Source organism: Anser anser (assembly GCF_964211835.1).
Source record: "Anser anser genome assembly, chromosome: 1".
In the NCBI taxonomy this organism is placed as follows: domain Eukaryota; kingdom Metazoa; phylum Chordata; class Aves; order Anseriformes; family Anatidae; genus Anser; species Anser anser.
In genome coordinates, this window is record NC_139720.1 from 95,031,026 (window position 1) to 95,055,846 (window position 24,821).

At 37.6% G+C, this 24,821-nt stretch overlaps 1 protein-coding gene across 2 annotated transcripts in view; it reads right to left on the reverse strand.

Annotated features, from left to right (window-relative positions):
• DCBLD2 (discoidin, CUB and LCCL domain containing 2) overlaps positions 1–24,821 on the reverse strand; it is a 44,044-nt gene that overhangs the window by 11,361 nt on the left and 7,862 nt on the right. For both annotated transcript variants that reach the window (XM_083820335.1, XM_083820336.1), the window contains exons 2-9: positions 15,885–16,112; positions 11,781–11,918; positions 10,492–10,543; positions 9,067–9,139; positions 5,561–5,694; positions 3,998–4,038; positions 2,633–2,848; positions 894–1,018 (exon numbers count right to left, since the gene is read on the reverse strand). In XM_083820335.1, the coding sequence (XP_083676461.1) occupies positions 894–1,018; positions 2,633–2,848; positions 3,998–4,038; positions 5,561–5,694; positions 9,067–9,139; positions 10,492–10,543; positions 11,781–11,918; positions 15,885–16,112 (1,007 nt within the window). The remainder of the gene's footprint in view (positions 1–893; positions 1,019–2,632; positions 2,849–3,997; positions 4,039–5,560; positions 5,695–9,066; positions 9,140–10,491; positions 10,544–11,780; positions 11,919–15,884; positions 16,113–24,821) is intronic.

Here is a 24,821-nt window from a genome sequence, read left to right on the forward strand (position 1 = left end):
AACATTCTTAATCTACAAAACCAGCAGAAAACCCCAGAAAGTACCACTTAAGAGCTAACTTTCTTAAGACTGGGTTTTTGTTTTCCTAAAAAGTTACCAGGTATCCACATTTACATAATACAACAGGCCTATGGAAGTAAATTGCATCCACGAATGTTAAGAAAAAGGAAGAAACCCTAGTTCCAGTCAGCTCTCCAAGTATTCTCTCATTTAAGAAAATCTTATCTGAACCACTGGGAAGAACAGGTAGCACAATACCCTGCCCTGCCTTCTCGTCTTCTTGTATTTACATTAAAAACTGAGAAATTAATTATTTGCATTATCTATCTTACTGCTGACATTTTTTCTCTTGTGGTAAGCATTTGCCATGTAAACATACCATTTCATTCTTTTAAGATACCTCCCCTCTGCAAAGACTGTTCTGTTACACAAGTAAGAAACTTCTTAGTCAAAACGATCAACAGAAGCACTATAAAAGAAGGAAAATTATACAACCCCTAACATTTATACTGTATCCAGAAGATGATGAGAATTTAAACTCTGATTTGGGGGAAAAACAATACAAACAAACATAAAAAGCAATGTATTTTGAAAGAAATCTGGTTAGTCAGAAGAAGACGCAGTATCAGACAGCCTACCACTGGCAATGGAATTTACTTGTGCAGAATATTCCCATTCCCAAACAGTCATAAAATCACCTCTGAATTTCAGAACACTACTTCAAATCCCTACATATCTGCACATTTTCTTATTTCCTTCTGCATGGACGCTGTTTATGATTAAAAATTACACTGAAAAAGTTATTTAACATTTCCTCACTGTACCAAAATTGGTCATATTTACAATTGTGAATCTCCACAGAACATATCTAGAAAATGTGTGGTATTTTTTACCTTATCTTTATCCATGCCGGGCTCTCTGTATGCTGTCCATTTTTGTCCATCATCACTGTATAAAATTCTGTAGGCTGAAACATAATAGTAGTACTCTGCTAAGGTTGATCCAGTAGTTATAATACCTGTGAAAATAAAAGTGCCCAGTTACACAAAAACTGTTACCAGTTGGTAAAAAAAAAAAAAAAAAAGTATATCAGCCTTTTAATCCAGAGTTATATACTTAGAATCTCCACTGGTCCTGTTACATTCAGAAAAGTTTCTCCAATGTGTCAGGGTCTGAAACTCCTAAAACTTCATCATCATTTTACTTACTTTTATATTGTAATTCTCATGATACAAGCTTCCTAAGCACTTAGTCCCCATTTCTTGGTGAAAATGGCCTGCTCGTTTGACCACGGCCCACTTCTGCCTGCAGGTGCCAGGATAGCACCTCTCTTCCTTGCTTTTGTGCTGCCAACCTCAAAGCACCACTGAAAAAAACTGTAGCCCCCTAAAGCAGACACTTCAGAGCTGCAGAAAGACTCACACAGAAAACACGTTCGTGGAAGGTTATTAGCAGAGGAATTAGAGGAGTAATATAAAATCCAAATAGTCCCCAAGGAGGTGATGCCAAAAGTAAACTTAAGTTGTTTAATGGCAGGAAGCCCAGGTGCTGACAGCAGGGTATGCAGCTGAGTTCAGGGACCAGTTCAAGCACTTGAGAAGGAGACAAACCCAAACTGATCAAAACAAGATGTCTCAGGATACTCTTAAAGCCCAGGATTCTAAAACATGCTTGACCTACAGCAACTTGAGTTTGGACTTCAGTCAGATTGCAAGCATGCCCACTAACAACAGTGATTGCCTCTGAACAAGTAAATCAAAACAGAAGACACTAACATTAGCACAGAAGCTATGATAGCTGCACTATTGCTGGGTTTATTTTCAAGCAGGCCATCCCTGAAGTTAACCCCAAAATGCGAGTGCCTCAGGGCTTCACTACTCAGCATGGGCCACGCTGCCATCAGCAAGAACAGGTAACCGCAAGTTTGCCCAGCCCCCAGAACATGAGGCCACCCAGAGCGAACTGGGCAAGCAGCACATCCAGCTGTCTCTGCAAAGAACCACAGCGACTAGAACCATGACAGAAGGTCCACCGCAATCCCTGTGAAGGAGCAGAGCCTAACCCAGGCTCTGGCTGCATCAGTCTGTATTGCTTGGTCCATTTGCTGGGGGACAACACAACAGGCTCTGCTAGGAGGGTCCAGCAACCCTGACTCGCGGTCCACGTTCCCCTTCAGGAAGAGGAAGCTGCCAGCTAGTTTGCTCTGCCTGCTGCTCATCACACGGAGCACGGCAACTGCTCCCATCTCCGCTGCTGGATTGACTGTGGCTGTGGAGGGCAGTGGGGAAAACCTAAAAACATCAGTCAGTACACCCACATCAGAGGTACCAGCGGACTGAGTTGACTGGATATGGATTTGAGCCTCCAAGGAAACAATCAGCAAGGAAGCATCAAGGATCCAGTAAAAACACAGGAAACACTTCAACAAATTCTGATGGAAGAGGTGTTTTCTACTACCGAATTCCACTTGTTCAACCCTAGGCTTTTTGGTGCATAAGCTAGGATATGGAACTGAACTTGTAATGGTAATTAAACATCTGCTGGATTTTATCCGAGACTAAGCACTGGAAAAAATGATGTTAGTAACCAAACCTTCTGAATGCATTTTAAAAGCCACATCAGACTCACTCACCTGTTATTCTCTTTTCTTTATTCAAGTCTATCTGCAACCACTGATGTTCATCACTGACAAAAGCCGCCCAAGGAGGCCCATGCCTTTTCAGTCTGGCATTTTCAGGTTTCCAAGTATTCATTTGTCCTGTTTGGTCAGACCACTCGAGAATAGATGATGCCGTGATCTGGGAATCAGGGATTACCCCAGATTCCATCCCCAGTGTCCCATAGCAACCTGAGCAAAGGAAAAGGTGAAGATTCAGAGTGAAAATCCAAGTTATGCAATGATTTTACTTGCTTGGAGTTTAACAATTGCCAGGCAAATATTAAACTAACATCTAAATTTATTCCGTAACACTTCTACCAAAAAAACACAGTCTTTTGCCTTCTTCCAGTGATGCTGGAACTAAACTTCTGATCTTTAGTTACTAAATGTTTTATGCCTGCTCAAGAATAATGTGGATATTCTCTCAATCACCACCCCCACAGAGCACTAGCAGAGAAGCACTGGTGGGGAGCTGTCATGGTTTAAAAGTCCATCACATGGTTGGTTCAGGAATGGGAAAGAGGCTACTTGGTTACTCACTCCTTTTTGCACCTACATAATTTCTTGGTTTTCAAACTACCTCAGTATCACCATGTTAATTGTGATAACAATAAACCAATGAATATAGAAAGCCATATCACAATCCTACCCTTGAGCTCAAACACATCCTTGAAATTAGTTAAATTTTTTGTCACCATTCCTGCTGTTTCCTTCCATGCCATGTTCTTCTGATGGCTAAAAAAACACCTAAATTCCTGGCTAAATTTCTTTGTGGCTAGTCGATATCTATTTGCTCCTGTACTAAAAGAATAAATAAAGAGCAACTAACAAGTACCAAATTCTACTTTAAGCAGTGCATTTAAAGTGTAGGAGTCAAGTCACTTTAAACCAGATTATAGTAAAGGAATGAAACACGGAAGAATCTCTTTTTGCAGGTAAGTAAAGCTTACTAAGGAAAGACTTTTACTAGGAAAATATTTGAAAAGAAAATTATTTATAAACTGGCAGGACAACCACCCTGTAGGACTGAGAAAGCAGTTTTAGAATGTCTTACACATATAAAAGGAGAGCATAAACATAGCACAACAAACACATGTGCCTACAAGCAACTGAATAAAACAATGACTGAAGCACAACATACTGCATCCTTCTATTTACACATGCAGCACTGCATATTTGTATGTAGTTACGATTTATTATCAAAACATGCTAGTAAAACAATTCAAAAATATACACTACTGAGGAAGACAGTAAAAATACTACGCAGAATAAAATTAAGAAATATAACACAAAGTTCATATGAAAGTATAAACACGTAATACAAGTGATAATGCTTACCACTTGTCTTAAATGTGAAGAGACTTGTAGATAATGGTCCCCTGCAGAGAACAAAAAGATGTTTTTTGTGGTAAGTAAGGAAAATTGACACAAACTGACTTTAATTTATTTTTCTTGTCTGACTGCTTGCCACTGAAACCTACACACATATGCCTAAACAAGGATTTCATGATGAAAGGAACACTTCTGTCACCAAGTTGCAGTGCTTTAAATACAAACCCATTTTCAAATGAAGTCTTGTCCAGAGATACTACTGGTTTTACAGGTTTTCAAAGCATCTACCCAGCAAAATGGAAAAGTTTCATTAAAACGCTTCCTTTTTTAATTAACCTTATCGTAGTAAGGCAACCTCCTCTGATCATCTGATCACTTCTATTCCTAGGACTTCTGAGATAAAATTACAAGTTACACTCTTTTCTCTAGTGCAATATTCTTGCAAAAATCCATATGCAGCTACAGTGGAAACCCCAATCCATCAAGTGTAATGCAAGCTCTGCTCTGCAAATTCCTCTGTTTAAAACTGCACTACAGTTCTCACACTTCAATCTTGGAGAAAGGTGGAATGAAGAAAAAAAAAAAAGGACTTTTTTTTGACTTGCATTCAAACTCAGAAATTTCCGCCTTCGACTTATTGGTATTTCTAAAACCATCAAAATCACATTATTTACTATTCAGCTTTCGTCTCACCATTTCGCACAGTGAGCCTGCCCACACATGCACACAGACCACTCCTCACGATGACTGAGCTCCCCAGCCTAACCTCCGGCCTCTCAGGACAAACAGTAGTTGCTCTCATTTAGTAGAGACAACCAAGGGCAAGTGACCTTTGTCCATTGGATTCCAAACACTAGCAGCACGGAAATAAAACAGTTATTATTGGATTGTTTTTGCCTCAAGGTTTTGTTAAAAAAAAAAAAAAAAAACACTTCTTCTGAACCATAACCCTTAAATTACAGACTGGACTAAAAGGACAGCTTTGGAAGAAAGAAAAAAGAAAACTTTCCCTGCCCACCCCCATCTTCTTTCCCTACTCCTCCCCAGAGAAAATGCCCCCACACATTACTATGACATGAAGGAAAAAAACAAAAACAAACAAAAAAGCCCCACACAAACAAAAAAGCAACAACAACAACAAAAAACGCTGTCCACTAGCTTGTAAAATTTGAAATTTTAGGAGAAAAATATTATTCACATTAGATATCAAATTTCCCCTCTTTTTATAGAGGAGAAATTATGGTATCTAAATAACAAAAAAAGACCCTGAAATTACAGATTATGAAAAAATAACTGGACAAATTATTTTTACACAGCTCATTAGGAATTTACGCATTTTGGAAGATAAAAGCTCCTTGCAGAATTTGTGAAAGTAATCTTTATGGTCTAGAGGTTAAAAAAAATACCTGGTAAAACAATTGCATCAGAGTAAAAGAGAATTGTGAGAACTTTACAGAACAGCACCCATCTGTGGAACACGTAGATCCTGTAGCTGAAATTACTCCTGGGATGACACAGTACCAAGATCTATGGTGCTAAAAAGAAGGAGGACACAGGAGGTACACTTACACTTTTGAGGTGACATTGTTAGCCAGGGAGCCTTCATAGTATGGAATGCCTTTGCTGATTACAACATTAATTTGGCCACCCAGAGTATTTGACACAACGCCTGCGTGAACACCAGCCATGCAAAGTGATGATGACTTGAGGAGGGGGGAAAAAGAAAAATTTAATACTACTTGTAAATAAATTAAGTAATACACAGTGTATTGCAAATGCTATGCTGCAAAGTCACATTCTTTGTTGCTATTATTACATTAAGAAACTTATTATTTAACTATATCTGTTATTTAGAAATCATTTATCTTTGTTTTATTGTGGAATTTATAAAAACATAGAAAACATCTCAGACATTTCAGTGAGTCCTAGCCCAGACGTATTTGGAATGCAACTCTTGTAATCAAATATGCTCAAATAAACAGCAAGGTGAACAACTGAGAAAGACTGCAAGACAGATTTTTAGCCTACGATAAATCTTTTATGCCAGACAACAGAAGCTGAATATATAAATACCAAGAAAACCTTTTAGTATAAACATACTTTGTGTGCTTTCTTCATTTTCTCACAATTAAGGAGTGATGCAGTACAGGTTTTGTAACTTTGAGCCAGTGGGTTGTATATTTTATCTCGTGATTAAACATGGTTAGCATCCCAGCAATCTGATCCATAAAAACCCACCGTAATACGCGAATGCATTTTCTTCTGAGGAACCCTGTTACCTATGTTGCACAGGCCAGTGGAGATCAATTAATCAAACTGTTTTTGTTGTTGCTCTTCCCATCTTATCCCAGAGGCTGTTAGTCCCACCCTGCTAACAAATACCACAGCGACGTTTCCATTTCCCTGGCTTGTAGTCCTGACAGCAGGACTGACCCACTCCATCAAGTCATTCAGGCACAGCACAGACTGAGCAGAGCAAGATGCCCGTTTCCTACAGCAAACTAGCCCAGGACACCTTCATCTGCAAAGCAAGACTTTTCAACCCAAATGGGCTCAAGGCAGAAATGTCCTTGTGCTAAGGAGCAGAGACACAGTCCAGTTCCAAAAAAGGCTTAGCAGCAAGGGCTCTGCACCCGCCCAACGGTGTACACCAAGTTCCTAAAGGATGACTGGCTCTGCACAGTGCAACAGGCACATACAGACTATTCACAGGCACTGCCTGCCACGTGAAGCACTGAGTACGCACGGACACACGACAACTATGCAGCCCGTTGCTCGCATCCAATGTGACTGGGATCAACCTGAATTTTAGAATATCAGCGGGGATCAAGTTGCCTGCGGATCACCTGGGTATCTCCCTATATACCTTCCAGAAACCACATTTAGCTTTTTATTTCTAGTGTGGTATCCCAGCACAGATTTCCGAAGCCGATAAACAACAGATGACGGCTGCAGATTTATATTTACTTTTAACAGTTGCTTTCCCAAAGCAAGTTTGCTGCTCATTGCTAGTACTAAACACATTTGCTGCATTGCTCTGCCAACCATTCCACGGGGCACTACTGAGCCTCACTGCAATTCTCTTAGAAGGAATCAGCAGATCCTTTCCAGAAAAGGGAGACTTCATAGATGATTGTACTCAACAGTTTATTGTAAAAAAAGAACAACTTTTCTACTGTGGCCTTTTGAGAAATAATTGCATGCTGCAATAGGCCAGGAGGCCCTTATATCTCAGGCTCCCTGGCACAGAAACTTCTTACCAAGACATTCCTAGATATAATTCTCTTTAGTATATTCACACATAAAAACTCCAGCCCATTGTGGATCCTTATTCCTCACCCCTCAAATATCCCCAAAGCTCTCTAAACAAATGTAATTATGTCTGGCTGATGAACTCAGCGATCCTCTCCCTTCCTTCCTATTTTCCTTGAAAGCAGAAGGATGCGATCCTGCAGCAAATGAAAATCTCTCATGCCTGCTCACCAGAAGATGGCAGCAATGAGTGCTCCAAGTCCTCAAGGAGTGCAAGACATTAGGGTCACACAAAAAAAAAATCAAAGTTTAGGGTATTTTTTTAAGCAACAAGAAGCTAAGATCATTAGAAAGGTATGCAAGAGAAATTTCTACCTGAAACTTTGTCTAAAATGTTGGACAACTTGATTTCTTTCCAAACTTGACTTCTAGGTAATTCTCTGCCTTTTATTCAGAATAGAGTAATAAAGTACACAAAGTAACAGTGAATTTATTTCCTGAAATTTCCTTTTTCCTGTATAGAAAACAGCTTTTGCAGATTTTGGCAAAAAAATCCCAACAGGCTGAACGCGTACAGATGCTGCAAATATGATGAGCAGAGAATCAACTCCGTCTTATTACTAGGTATAAAAATTGCCCTGCAGCTATTTAGTAAGGACTTACTGTGGACCAGAACACCTAACACAGTTATACTATGGTGATTTTTTTCTTTTTTAACATATGGGAAGTTATTTATACAGGTAACCTAGGATTTACAGGTATTTGAGAAAAGAAAAATCAGGGAGGCATACTTTGGGTTCATATTAAATATTTTAAAAGTGTAGAGTTTTTTTGTAGCATTCTAAGTAGTTTACATTATTAGATGTTTATTTCCAGTTTATAGAACCATTAATTTTATGGTATTAACTGTTTTGCAAATGGTTTTTTTTACATCTGCTGAGTGTAAACAGATTTTCAGTGTAAACAACTGAAAGCCTTTGTGTAGAGATATATTAATGTTAAAAACCAGGACACCATTAAAAAAACACAGTATTGTTTCTGTCTTTATAAATCTGAACTTCACAACTTGAGAAAGCCATCAAAAACAAAACACGAAACATGAAACAGTATTTTAGTTGATCCGTTTTTCTCAGCAGGCCTTGCAAAAATGTTCAAGTCTCTATTATATTATGGCGCTTCTTGGAGATGGCAACATAGAATGGTTTGGGTTAGAAGGGACCTTTTAAATCATCTAGTCCAAACCCACCACCAGGAGCACAGGCACCTTATCAGGTTGTCCAAATCCCCACCCAATCTGGCCTTGAGCACTTCTAAGAATGGGGCATCCACAACTTCTTTCAGCAACCAGTACCAATGCTTAACCACCCTTGTGGTAAAATACGTCTTTCAAATATCCAATCTAAATCTAGTTTCTTTTCTTTTCTAGTTTTCTTTTCCATTTGAAGCCATTACCTCCCACCCTACAAGCCTACAAGACTGGTGAAATCTTTCACTGTCTATCTTATGAGCCCTCTCTAAGTATTGAAAGACCACTAGAAGGCTTCCCCATAGCTGAACAAACCCAGCACTCCCATACTCTTTTTATAGGAGAGGTGCTCCAGCCCTCGGATTATTTTTGTGGGCCTCCTCTGAACTCACTGAAGCACCAGCCATTTAGCAGCAGCATAAAAAAAAAAACATAAGCAGCATGCTATTCACTTTAGGAGGCACAACTCCCAGAATCCAGACAGAAGAGCTAATGCAGACATCTATAACAGAGTTTTAATCATACATAACATATTTTACCAAAATTCATGTGAGCCCACAGTATTAAGTTTACTTACATCTCTGTATCCATGAGGAATAGTGCCTGAAATATCAGCAAAAGGAATCACACACCCAGCTGGACAATACTTACTAGAAGAAAACAAAAAATCAAGTCAAAATATGCATGCAACCATAACTCTTACAATGTTATACAACAGTCACTGCTTTTTATTTACAATACGCTATGTTATCGTTCATTTATCATTATGTGAGGATATATCCTAATTGAAAAGATAAGAAATCAGACAAAAATATACTCGGGAAGAGAAGTATACAACAGCAGAACAGGCATTTGAAAAAGGTAGTTAAAAACCCATTTCATCTGTAATTCAGTTATAATAACTGAATATAATAAAACAAATTATGCCATCAATTTTTTTTAACATAAATACTACATGGCTTCTGTAAATTGAAAGTCTTGTAAGTAGCAGTATTTATGAATTATATTTTATAAACTAGAGACCTGCATATCTATTTGTTTTGCATCTTTAAACTGTACATCTGAAAAGTAATGATATTTTGTAATAGCTCCTGGCAACGTTTTGATCATAAAAAACCAGGCCAAATTCAGTTAATACCACTAGCTCATGGAAAAAACGGGAAGACATCTGCACACATTCACATTCTGGTGCCATTTCATACTGCACATACAAAAACCATTAAGTCTTCAAGATTTAACAATGAACTTGGGTAAAATGTCAATTCAACAACAGTTGAAGCAAGTTTGCAGGTACCATGAAATCAACAGGATATGAAGACAAACACATACAGGGTAATGCCAGAACCTACAATTCTGGAACTTGGGAAAATGAACAAGGAATGCAAAGGTTGCATTTTGAAAGGTTTGATTGAAAGCCCTTGATTTCAGGGCTTAATTTCTCCAAAAAGTAAGTTTAAATACTTCACTTCAGTCTACAGCTTTAAACACTGTCCTTGCTTTAGACAGAAGTGGAGGACAAAACAGGCAAATGATGTATGTCTCCTCCATCAGAAGGAACAGCATTTTATATCTCTACAGAACCTCATTAATTCACACCAAACTGTGAAATGGCTTTGCAATTATTATTTCTTTTTACCCATTTCAGAGTTTAGTGCTTCTTTGAGAACTTTAATATGAATTTCAGTATTGAAGGGGCATACACCCTGTAATATATATTTATAAAAGTATATTTTTTAATGGGAATGTGATATTAGCTTATATGCATTAGTGCAAATTAACGAGGTTCTACTGTATACTGCATGTAAGATAAAAATAGGAAAGAGCAAGAAGGACGAGTGCAAATGTCAATATTATTAAGCTCTAACCCCAATCTCTTTGTTTCTTGAGTCCTCTCGACCTCCAATTTTCAAGTTGGGTTAGGTGTAAGTAACAGTGAACTAGAAACACTAAAATGACTTCAGTAAAGATAAAGGGGCGGAAAAAGAGGTAAAATTAATCTTACTTGAATTCTGGTTCGGAAAAGTGACTTGCATTGTCTAAACAGGTAATTAGGTCTGGAAAGAAAAAATATTAGGTCAAGAGGATGATAAAGACAACAGGTTTGAGCATGCTTTTCAGAAGTGCACAAAAAACATATTTGAGCCTCTGTGGCTTAACCAAAAGTCTCGAAGGAAAAGAAAGTTTTTATTTAATAATTTTCTTTCAACAGATTTTGTATGACAGTAGAACCTTGATAATTTGAGTACTGAGAAATACATTGTTAGATAGACATGAAGGATACACTACAAACATATGGCAAGTTTCTTGTAGCTTAATTTTAATTTATAGCTATACTTCAGGGAACCTATGAATGAGACACAAACATATGCCCTGTTCACAAAAGGAAACTGAAACAGAAAATTAGATAATAAGCTAGCTAAACAGGCCTGTGTTTTCAGCACTTAACAGTCCTACAGTATTAAAACCAGGCAGCACGGGAACATTAGAGTGACATGTTACTGGCATTCATGACTGTTGCATCAAATTTTATGTTTCTGTGCTTTGTGTAAGCACATACAATCCAAAACACACAGAAAAGCACCAGAAAACAAAAATTAAAAAAAATATATCACATGAAAACCCTTCATCTGTTCTTTTTAGATCACATCTAATAAGGATTTTCTCAATCTTTGTGCCTTGCAAAGCAGTTGCTGGCAATCCCTCATCTCCTTGTGGACCACATATGTCACTCACTTTTATAATGAGTGAAAGGAGATGCAAAACAAATACAGTTGCTTCTTTTAAAGGTTGGAAAACAAAACAAAACAAAAACACGGGGGGAGACAAGAAATGGCAAAAATAAAAAAAGTAGTCAGCAGTCAAAGAGGGACTGAAGGGTAGAGAAAGTATAGCAAGCTGTTAGTGAAACTAAAATTTTCCATGAGGTGGGTCTGCATAAAACATATACAGTTCGCTAAGAAAAAAAATCAGTTATCTGTCATCTGGATTACTACCTGAAAAAATGCATTTCATCATTTATCCAAAGTAGCTCTTTCACTCATAACAGGTAACTATGAATCTTGCTATATCCGGGGTAAGCTTTAATAACTTTTTCTTTTTTAAATACTGTAACTTACATAGTAACTCAACAGTTTGATTTCCTGTGCAGAAATATCAAGAAAACTCTATCAGAATTCATCACTTTTAGATGTTAATTTGTGAGAATGTAGGAAAAAATACATTAGTTTTTTGTTTTTACTAGACAACTGTCATTTAATCAGCACAGAAAAACAAAGAGAATCTTATGAATACCTGATTTGTCAGTGGTTGAATAAGCCGCAAGAAATCCACGCCCAGAAGTGTGTATTCCGCTCATGAACTGTACTGTGACTTCATTACTTTTTGAAGTAATTAAACCATCCATTTGAAAGCTAAAGCCACAGTATTTTCCTAGGAAGAGAAGGAGGAAAGAGACATGGACCAAAACCAACATATGTAATTAGAATCTTCATTTCCAGTATAAGCTCACATTAGTTCTGGTGTATATATTCAAAACAAAAACATGTAGATAATAAAAAGGCATGTAGTCAGTGTCCATTTAAAGCAAAGTATGGGTAACATAAACTTGCAATTGGTTCACCTACCATTTTGCTGCACCCAGAAAATCTAAGAGAGGCACCGGAGCTTTTCAGAAAAGAAAAAAGGTAATGCAGCTTAGATTTGGTCTGCCTCTGGATCTGGGTACTTCTCTCTTGCAATACAGAATAGAAATATCACGTTTTAGACTGAGAAGCTGGAGTCGGCAGGTATTGACAATATTTGCCTATAAAGTCCTAGAATTACTACCAAATGACTTGAACTTACCTGGATGAATGGCTATTAAACAGATTCAAATCAGTATGGAATTCTCCAGCCCTACTAACTAGAAACTTTAATAAAATACTGACCAGTTTATTAACTAGTTAAGAAAAAAAAAAAATCTTCTGTTCTACAAGCACCCTTAGACAATCAATGTTATAAACAGCCTCTGACCCTATATTCTCTGCAGAATATTAAAAGTGGATAATCACCAACAACAGATGACACCGCATGTTTCAGTTTACCATTCATTTATTTGTCTTCTTGATAAGTATGTTATCATATTGTAAAATAGCAAAAAAAAAAAAAAAAAAAAAGAAGCCAGATTACCTTCTCAACTAAAGGAAAATTACAGTACTAAGGAAGAGGGGTTGGAATAACACGGCCCTGTTTCTGATCAAATATAATTTTTTAAAAGGTATGTCAAATTTCTTTAAAAAGAGAACTGCAATCTCAAACATTTAAAAATAGAAACACAAGTTCCTGTCACTCTTCAGAGCTTCCTAAATTTTTCTTATTCTGATATTTTTCATATAAAGCACGTGTTTTTTTCTGATGAAAAACAGAAAATAGATCTTACAATACTTTAATGAAATGTATAAAATTACATGCAATGTAATCTTACTTCAATTCACTACTTACGCTGGTCATCAGCAAAAGTTATGAAAATAAGTCCCCTTTTACCAAGGCTCCCCACTGACCCTATATTTTGCCCTAAGCTATGTTTCAGTGATTAATTGCATTCATTATGATGAACTGCATTATTTTTCCAACTACACCCTCCACCCCCCTCACCCTGTTTTCAGCTTCTGGATCTTGTTACACAGCTGACCAGCAAGAGACTCTTCTCAAGACAGACACCATTTAACCTCTTCTTTGGGCAAACACACACAGCAAGACATGTAAATCTAGCCTGGATAAACTATCCAGTGCTGCTCATACCATGGAGATACAGCCTTTGACAAACTGTAGATGGATGCACCTTATGATTCATTGCAAGACATACTTTTGAGACTATAAATCATTTCCCCAGCTCTTCTCTGGCCTCCTTCCAGATTTTTAGCAGACTTTTTAAAAAGTTGGTACCAGAAATGGACAAAACGTGACTGCGGTGATAACTGTCAATGGTATGAACAGAAGATGTAGTATTACCGATTTGTCTGTATTTATGCACTGAAGGATCCAAAGTGCTTTTGTACAGCAGCATTACAGCACAAGGGGAATTCCCACAGTAGTTTACATTCTTTGCTCCTACAGATGTGGCCTTACATAAAATATATTAAATAAATACATCTAAGTATAAATACATACTGGCTGGATTGCAATGAAACTTAACACAGAACACCTCTAAATCTTACTGAAACTACTGACAAACCTAACACCAAATATTTCAATCTGTTGACTTACTGATAAATATTCAAAAGGCTTAGAGTGAGATCGAAACATTAAGAGCTTCAGGAGACACCTTCTCTCCTTATCAATGAACTAACCCAGTAACAATTCAATTTTGAATCTAAATCAGACAATTTTTAAATTAATTTTGAGTTAAAATAGGTATCATTGAATTTCACATTTTATGTAATGCAATTATTTCAATACTAGACTATATTAGCAGTGCTGAATGCAAGAAAATTAAGAACTTAAGATAAATTCAGAAGATTAATTCCTTCCAAATTCAAATCACTGTTTAGTCTCTCCACTGTTTACTGCTTCAAATATGAATATTTAAGAAACTGTACCATCTGTATCTGCCAGTGTTAATATCACTGATCGCTCTGTGATTTAATTTATCAGGAGCAGAACAACACACACATTTGCTTGACATACTGTATTACTACACCAGCTGGGAACAGCTGAAAGTCAAGAGAAACAAATGAAGTAGAAAATTTACTTGAACCCATTACGTCACTTGTAAAAGTGAATAATAGAGTTATCAGAACTAGACGTTCCTTGCCATTTAAGGACTTCGGTGCTTTCTATTTTAGACCAAGTCTGGCTCAACCACTCCAAGCACAGACTTATTTTCACACATGCTTACCAAGGTAACAGTTAGAAAAGAGGGTTAACAAAGCTAACATTCTACTAGCCTCTTTATAAAAAGACTCAGTTGAGTGGGATTAGTATTTGAGTACAACTAAAACAATCTCGGTGAAGTAAGTCTCTCTCTCTCTCCAGATTACTGATTTAGGAAACAAAATAAAATGACTCTGCATAATAGCAACTAATTTTAGTGAAGGAAAAATGACAATTCATTTTGAGTTTTATGCATAATAACAAGAAGGGTCTTAAAACCTTACATATACCTTGATGTGGATGATAATTTCACACTATTTGAAAATAACCACCTTATAATAATGAAATTCAATTTGTCCTCTTAAAAGAGAGCAAATTAAACTATGGACGCCTTCCTATCGGAAGATATTTGAAATACATAATTATCGAAGCTTGACATCCTTTATTACCACTGAGATGAAGAGCTCAGACAAGAACTTCCTCAGTATAAAAAGGCAGGGTTTTTTTTTCTTTCTTTTTTTTTTTTTTTTTAATAAAGATGCTCATAATTTTGCAACTCCCTCTTCACTGCTTACAAGAACTTGGTGGAGTCTCTTGTCCACTTTGCAAGCTACTGGGAAATGTCTGAGAAAAAAAAATTTACAGTAGAGTCTCTTTCAATAGCCTGAAGAATCAAAGACTGTTACAGGATCTGTGTTGCATTTAGCACAGTTGTATATAGAAACAAAATACAGATTGTTCTGTTGTCATTATAATTCATCATTTTTTCAGTACATTTTTAGGTTCTAGGAATTGTGGCAAGACAAAGATATACATACACTTTAATAATACAGTAAACAAAATGCAGTTACTAAAGAATAATTAGATTAACACTGTGGCATTCCAGAAACCTTACCTGCTGAGCAACAATAGTAAGCATCCTTGAAAAGAGCACATCACCTGAGAAAGGGACTATCGGACTACTGTTTTGTTTACCACTTTGATTTTTTATATAGTTACAGTTTCATCTGTACTCCCTGCCCGTATTGAAGACCTGTATAGAAAACAGGTCTTTCCTAAGCTGTCTTTTCTAGAGGTACTATTAGTAGTAAAGTTATTAAAACTAGTCCCTGATGGCTGTTTTTCTGCTGTGGTAGGGTATAACACAGCACTCCATTATATTTTGCAGTTTCCTTGATATGAAGCTCAGTAAAAACACAACTCTAACTATAGAATTCCTAAAATTCCTTCTTTTACCTAATTTAAGATTTCTGTACATAATAAACACCTCCTTCTTTTCATCACTTCTTCTAAGAGTCGAAATCCACTTAGAAAGCACTGAATGCTTATATTCAGGCAAGGTCTCACCCTAACCAAAAACCAATTGAATTAGAACAGTTTTCCAGGGCTACAAAAAATAACTTAAATAATACCATAAACCTCATAGTTACTCTATGCTCAGAGCAGGCTAGGAAAGAAAAATTAAGAGCTACAAAAGTACTAAAACTATGTGCCAAGTCCTATAAAAGACAATAGCTTTTCAATACCAAAAATAAAAGCTGTTACCTATCTCTGTCCTGGTGGAGCCAATCCCATTGTGAACTCTCAAGTAACTGGAATGACAAGAATCTGAGTCATCAATATCAAAATCACCAAATTTGAGCTGAACTCGCTGCCCAGGCTTTACACGAATTTCCCATTCACAGACTGTACTATTGGGAGAGGTCTGTGGGTAGTTTATCGAAGCAAGAGTTCCACTTTCAGGGCCCAGAACGGTGTGTCCACATCCATCACCTACAAAAGAACAAAAATGAGTTAGCTACATTGCATCCAACTTTAAAGCTTCACTGGTCATTTAGTTATCTTCTGCTGTGGCACAAATTTAAAACAAAACAAAACAAAACAAAAAGCAAAAGTGTGTTGTTTGTTTTTTTAAACCTTACTAATCATGTTGGAAAAAAAAAAACACTCGAAGGTAAGTCATGTACAGAAGGAAGCGCAATCGTGACACAATACCTTTGAACTAACATTGGCTAGTGTTTTAACTTCTCATCATTTGTGACCAGAGGGGTTCTACAACTTCCTCAACTAGATAAAAGTTTGTCCACAATGACTTTAAAAATCGTCCTGAAAGTACAGAAAGCGTCCTTGCTATTTTGTGTTCCCTCAACACCTATATACAGTAGAAAACAGGTTCCAAAAAGGAGAAAGGAGGTAGAAACCCACTAATAAAATAAAAGCACATCATTTCTCTGTTGTTACTGTATCCATAACACAATGAGAAAGAACAGAATTGGAAAGACAAGGGACAGCAAAAACTCTACTGAAAATAACTGCCAGGTCTGAACATCATCAAACTGCTAGTGCATTGTTTTCTACTTTAAAACAATTTTAATACTGTAATTAATTCAACCCACTCCTTAGGGAACATGCTTAATTCTTCTGAGATTTGTATAACAAGTTAATTTCTAACTCCAACATGAGGCCCTCAACTTAACATTAGAGCATTAATATTAAACGGCAGTAACAATATTAGAGATGACTTGTACAAATTATGATTTCTTAAAATCAAATGATGAAAAGCAAACATAAATCTATTTACTCAACAGCATAATGTGAACTGACACCAGTATATAGTACAGGACTAGCGTAAGAATCTGTGAGTTGTTCTGGAAATAGGAACATACTTTAAGTAACATCTACCGTCACTGGCTCTTTATAAATCACTGTACCATTAGCACCAGAGCCTCAAAAGCCTATTTACTGAATTTGGTCACATGAATGTCTAAGCCGGGAACAGCATTATCACTTTCAGAATTTGACACTACGAAGTCCAGAGATCTTTTGAAAGAGATCTGTACATGTTAACCCAAAAGCAATCAGGACCTTTCAGGATCCTGAAAGGATCAGAAATCATTAAGAGCAGGAGTTCAACACACTGAAGTGGCATGGAAGAAAAGCTCAATCAAACAAATCTCATTAATCTGTTTGCAAAAGCACCTGATTTTCAGTGACAAAATCTGTTTTCTTCACAAACTGAGCACTTTACAGACAGTCCTATGGTTCCAAAATCTAAACCGCTGCTGTTATGTAGAGAATTATGAACAGATGCAAGCTTTCTTCCTAGCAGTCTTGAATGAAAAAAGATGCATCTTCTTTTGGGAAAGGTAACTGGGATATCTGCTTCAGTAAAATCAAAAATTCTATCTGTAAAGCTGGTTTTTAGACATGTTTTAATTTGTCCAACTTTAGCAAGTTGCTATAAAACACTGGTCCATCCCATGACAAATGCTACTCCCATTTGAGTGATAGCTGATTATTACACTCTACTTAATTTACACTTCCCGTTACAAAAATAAACAGAAAGCACATATTTTACTTTCCTAAACTTTTACTCTAATACATGAATACATAATTGTCCAATGTTACCAAATAGGTAGCTTAAATAGTACAATTTGCTTATCATTTTAATACTGGTTTCTTTCCAAAAGCATGTTATAAACCTAAAAGTGAGAGATTTATCATTTAAAACTTGCATGGTGTTGGTTTATTAGTTACTAAAACTTTGGTCATCAAACTCATTATTCACAGTATACTTATCAGTCAAAAACAAAACAAAACAAAACAAAACACAAGCACTGACTCCTTTGCTGGTAAACTAGCTTTTCACAAGCAAGTACTCACACACATTACAAAACACGTGAAACGTATTATATGAACAACAATAATAATGACAAATAGATACTAGGTCTTCTATTCATGGTGATATTTGTGGCTAGTATTTCAAAACAGACATTTATATTGCAAAAATATGAAGTTAATTTTCAATGTAAACATCAATGAGTTTTAGGTTATGTCTTAAATAAAAGCAATGAGCCAGTCAACCAGTTCTGTGCTTTTCCTGTTGTCACAGGTGTGAACAACTGTTTAGTCATTTACGGATTTAAAATATGCAGATATGCTAATAAAGTCACCTTTTGAACATCAAATCATAGTATCTTTGACCTGTCCAAGCAGATAGATTGCTCTGATCGCACCATAAGGAAAATAGAAGTGGTTTTGAGATCTACAATACTTGGTTATTATTTCTCATTTCAATGGGCCTATTATTGCAATGCAGTAGTGCCACATATGCTATTTCTGAAAACTAGGAATTCCAGTGACATACATGATTCTCCCCTACACTTTGCTTCTTCAGCCTAGGTTGCTGGAAGTCAAAGACAAAGAAGAGCTTGGGTCTTTGACCCAAACTGTATTTAAACCGTGAATTTGTCCAATTAAAAGTAGCAAAGAGCACTTCTAACACGCATTTTTACCATTCTCTTTGCTAGCTTGCTGTTCAGCTGTCTCAAGCACAGAACAATACCAGCACTGCATTTGTAACAATGAACAAGGCATGCCTTTCTGATGGAAAAAAAAAAAAGCTAAACTCCAGAAACATGATTTGATGGAAAGATAAATCTCAGATCTTCCTTTCGTTGTAGGCTTTATCGAAAGAAAACATGCAAGGCAAAATCCTCCTATAATCTATCCACTTTAAAGAACCTGCTGTCAAATTGTGCTGGAAAGGAAAAATACTTGTGCTGTAGTGCATCTACAGCATCACCTTACAATGATGCCACTTTTTAAAAATAGCTCGTTCTGGATGGGTATTTTAGATCTCATTTTGTTTTGTTTCACTTCAGTTAGTGATAGCAGACTTCATGCCTGAAGAAGTTAAAGATTTATCACTGAGTGTCTGGCACGCACTTATAGTCTGCCAAGGGCAGAATCATCACTCAGGAGCTATTTGGAAATTTCTAAAATTCTACTTGCAGTGAAACCCACAGAACAACGAAGCCTCGCTTTATTTTATTGGTTCTAAAAGGATAGTTCTTGAGGTTTTCTATACAGATGGCGCTTCATCATTTCTGCTTAAGTTGTATAAACACCACTGATCATCCCCAGAGATGTATACATCTTTTATCGGGAGAACAATCTGCAATACTCAGCAGTTTCCCCAAGAAAAAGAGAAAGCACAATTCTCTGCACAACATACAGTAGCATTAGCTTCTTCATTCATTTGGAAGCCATTAATTAACTACCACAGAATCTTTTGTTTTGGTTAATCTGCGTGTATGAGAGTGGAACATCTGAGTACACATAAGAGACAGATGTCAAGTCCTAAATCAGTTACTCTTGAATGAGATGACAACTTCTGTTACCAGCTACCAGTACACAGCTGAATGACTCCTTTGCCTTCTTTCAGCCCTCTCCATCATACAACTGACCTACTGTAGAGGCAGAACTGACCGAGCTCTTCACCAAATCATTTGCACGTACACATCACACCTGACACTTGCTGGAAGGTCTGCACATGTGCAATGAATTTCATGTGCCCTGAGGACCAGGTTCACAGCAAACTGAGTAACCCCAGTTCTTCAGCGAGCTGTCTTAGGAACACGGGTGCCTCTTATGAAGCCGGTAGAGGAGAGCAGACTGATGTCGTCAGGAGAACCATTCATCTCTTCCAGAGGCGCCTTCGAATGCAGTCTGGATGAATTATCCTGATGGATTACACATGACCCCCAGGCTATATAGCACGCTGATGTCTGATGCAATCATGCAGATGATTTAACATAATTTCCCATATCCAAGTTCTTTGCATCAACAAAATACAGAACTTGAACAAACATAAACACGGCAAAATTCAGTAGATAAGAAGACAATGTGAAATTTAACAAAATGAGAGGATACTGCACATGTAGGAGTGGGTGCTAAGTCCTTTAGTAATATCCATTAAAGAGATTAATTGACTTCAACTACTAAGAAAAATAATCAGAACTTTTTCCCCAAGATTGGCTGCTGTTGATCTTGTTTCTCCCTTTCAAAACATGGTAAAAATTAATCTTTAAAACTTGAGAATGCTTTCTGATTCCTTACTTGGAGAAGAGGGAATGATAAAATAAAGAGATCAGACAGTTTAAAATTAAAGTCTATAAAGCATAACTGATGCAGATCAAAACACTGATCTCAATTTTAACACGTGGCACCAGCCACTTGAACAGACTCTATTTAACCAGTGGATTTCCTGAGGAGATTTTGCATACATAAGCTATGATTTTCTGTAAATTTATGACTACCTACAGGATTTAATTGAATCTTTCTTAACTAAGCAATGGTAGAACCGAACCTATTAGTCATATAAGCAATAATACATTTTAAAGCATTCATTTTAGCTCCACATACAGCGGAGCTCCCTGATACACTGCACTAATCCCTCCTCTTCTGTTTAGCTCCTGTACACTGTATTTCCCTGCTCTTTATCAGCATCACTAAAAGATGCTGCATCTACCTCTTGCTTTTCTCAGTGCAGACAAGAAAGTACACACAACCTGCAAAACAGTTCCATGATTAAGAAACACTGAAGAATGAAGGCCATAGAGACCTCAAATTCTAAATAGCTTTTCAAGGTATTTAGGTAAATGCCCTCATTTCTGTCATCCAAACTCCTTGTTGTTTCCACACAAATCCCCAGAACTATGTTCTTCAGGCGGGAATCTGCCCCTCTGTCAGAATTAATGTTCTTAACAAGCTACCAAGCACACAGTCCACCTTCATCTTTACGATATTTATTTGCCTCAGTACCATACTGTTTGGAGCATTTCATCCCACTACAGATGTTTCACAACATAAAATTCCCCCACACCTCCACAAGTGGGGCCGTAGCTCAGTAACACCTGAAGGTGCTTTAAATTAGCGCAGCCGTGAACAAAAGCAAGCCTTGTCTGTCCCTCGCTTTTGGCCACTTGTTCTCACACCCTTCCTGGTACTGGAGGTAAACACTTCCGGAGCCATATGGTAAACCAAAACAGGGACTTGAGATAAAAAGAGCTGTTAGGTTTAACCTAGAGCAATCCTGCTGTTTATTTTACAGCACAAATGCAGCAGTGATTTTTCTGACAGACGGATGGGAGAGCATAACGGCAGGGAAACACCAGCAACTGCTTTTTTCCCCAGCACTGCCAGCCTGTGTTGGCATTTTAAACTCCACTGAATATCAACCAGAAACGCAGAAACCATCCCTCCCCGGGAAGGATCACTCACAGAAGTGGTGCACTGGTTTGAAGGACTGAGACGGCTGAAGACAAACCAGTGCCCCTACCCACTGCCACAGCACAGCATTTCTTTTCAGCAAGGGAAGGAGGGCTGGCTGGATTACTGTCTCAGCTTCAGTTGATTTACTTGCTGTGGGGCAGCCTTAAAATGGTAATGAAATTATGGGTTGAGGTGTAACAAAGATGGAAACAGGACAGAAGGTAAAACACAGTATTTTGCCTTTCAAAATGTTTTCAGCTCAGTACTGCAGTGAGGCAAAGGAAGATACTTGCTCTTATAGCAAAAGCACAACATTTAAAATGGCATTACAACAAAACTTTACTGCTTTCATTTACAACACTAGCCACATACTGGGCTCATGATTCTTAGCACTTCATTATTTTTATCTATACATGGAGCTTTTCAATCACCATCTCTGGAAATGCAGTCTTAGCTTTCAGTCACTGAGTTTCACACAAAAGCATAACACTTAGCCTTGCTAAATTTAACATCCAAAATATGGTAACATTTTAAAACAAATTATCTTAAATTATTGCCTCCTAAGAGCAGGTAAGACGTTTGCTTCCTCTGCTACAATGTACTAACCAAAGCGACTACTTCAAAAGAACAGAAAAGAAAGATCCACTGTCTAAGACTGTGTCGCAGAGCTTTTCCTTACTGATGTCAGGGAAACAACGTGAATAAGTCTACACGGACAGTTATGATTTGCTTAAATAGTACCCGAGAAAAAGCAGCCTATAAAGGCAGGCTAGCCATGGGGAAAAGTGATTTACATGAGCAGTCTGTAACAGCTCTTTGTGTTCAATGATGCATGTTGCAGAAGCCCTCCAGACCTACTACCCATGCTGAATCAAAGGGACGGTTCACGTTGTGTGTCATCTTTTGTCTGGCACACGCAGCCTGCCTGCTTCCCAAGACGTATCATTTACTTAGCATCTGCACCAACACGTTCATAAAAATAAACGCTGCTGTGCTTCAGTGCACTAAGTGCAACACAGCAAAACACAGCTGATGAAGGAAATGAAAAAGAACTCATAGACGGTCACACAAAACCAGACAAGCAGCAGCAGCAGTCAAGGTCAGAATAGGCTTCAGATCCTTTTAGGTCCTCAAAAGCCTCATCATGCCAGGACCGAACGAAATTTCACAAGCCTTATGTATTTCAACAAAGCAGCAAAAACTTCTCCAATCACACTGGTAATACACATGTTAAACTAATACCACAATCATCTTTTCCTCTCTTCTGTTACTAGTCCATAAATGAGATCACGCAGCCTACACTGCGGGTCCACAATGGCAAACACCATGGTGGCCTTTACAAACAGCTGGTGCTTGCTGTACCCTAGCAGTTTTACACTCTGGATACACCCCTATTTGTCTTTTGCTGAGTAAGGGCAAAAGGTATGGGCCAACGGGGGTCTCACAACTGCTGGAGCCTGCACAATGGAGAGGATGGGAGCTAGGGACAGGGAGGAGAGGGTGAGAAACCAGCGGCAACTGGTAAAAATCACGTTTGGCTACCATGGCCCAAGAGAAGATTGCAGGAAGGAAGCCGATGGCTTGGGTACTTGAACAAAGAGTGGAGCATCTAGATGCTTCTTTCAAAAACCAAAACTGAACAAACAAACAATAACAAAAAACACAAGTTGGAATCATTTGCACCTAGCAGCTGCACCAACTTGCCCCTTAGCTTTGCTTCACATCAGGAAGAAAAGGATGCCTTGTGTTATAGAACTGAAGGCCTAGAAAACAGCTCTTTAAAAATGAAAATATAAAGTAATGAAAATGCTTTATCTATCACTTTCAAATTTACCCAAGGAAAAGAAAAATCTGATTACCGCTGGACTTCACCTGTGTTTAAAAGCATAAAATTTAATTCTTTCCACCCTTGTGATACCACATTCCAATAACAGCATACAAATAGCAATTAACAGATAATTTCATTCGGGGTTTCGTAAAACTCACAAAATTAAGTGCCACTGGCTTCCTTCTAACACACAATGTTTTCCCCACACCTTACTCATTTTGGAGCAATGCTAAAATAACCGGATAAAGATTTATCAGGCTACAGTCCTGCTGACAACATAACAGCTGCCAGCTATGAAAACCATTGTGGAGCTGTTGGCAAATGAAGGGCACAACACGTTTCAGATACAGGCTGGATCACTGCAACCAGCTGTTCTTTCAGAGTCACAATCTCTTAGCTCTGAGAAGTAACCAAGTGAAACTGCACCACTGTCATTCATCTGTTTCTACTGTTTTCCTAATCCACCTTCCTTCCATTGAAGATGCTAAGAATCTTTCACCTGCCTTATCCCTGTGGGGTTGTCTATAAAAAAAAGAAAAAAGAATTATATCCAAGCAGCTATACAACCCAAATCTAATTAACATGGCACTTTAGTTCCACCTCAATATAAAACCAACAGCGCAAAGATAGGATGTATAATGGGAACTGTGACAAAACTGCCAGAATAGTTCAGCATTTCTATGCCACTCAAATTCAAAATCTGCAACTGGACATTGCAGCAGCTACTATTTCTACTGCGAGAAACAGCAGTTTAGAGACCTGAAAGGATTCTGTCTACGTGGTGAAGCAACATTAAGTAATATGGCAGGTGGCAGAGGGCCTAGGACTGCCAAATATAAGTCTAGGAAAACCACACATGCATCACTGAATAAAAGGAGAAAATGACATTTAGGGATAAAAATAATTAACCTTTTGCAAATCCAGAATATTTAAAAACTTTGTTTAAATGTCAGACCAAGATCGACAGTGTCTGCACGATATGACTGACAGCATCACTCCGTGAAGCTTTTAAACCAACACCTTTTTTCAAACTGCAAGATGAGTTATCTGCTCACAACAATTTACTGAAGCACATCAAGCTTTTCAAGTTCCTTTTTATACCACCAGCAATATTTCTCATAAATATATCAAATAGCTATCTCCCACAGCACTTCAGGTACAGAACCAAGAAAATCAGCATATTCCTTAGAGAAATGGCTCTAGCAGAGGAACTGCTGTGAGGGAGAAAAATTAAAAAAGAGAATCTACGTGGCTGCAGACACAATACATCCGTTTTCAGCAAGGCTGATGACCCAAAGATCAGTAGCTGGCAGGATTATCATTCTGATGGATACTATTCCAACGATCTTGCTGGATCTGAACTGAGTTTTTACATTATAAAGAGTGTAGGAATGTTAAAACACAATACACTTACTTTAAACTTTTACTGAGCAATGAAAAATGTACAAAACAAAGATATCCACAGGACAGAAAAAAAATCTGAAAAGATCTGATTTTGTCTCTCTCTTTTTCTTTTTTAATGGCAATTAACAAAGCTGATGTTGTAATACAGTCTTGTCAATGAAAGACAAACCAGCGTAAAGAAAGCATGGAAGACA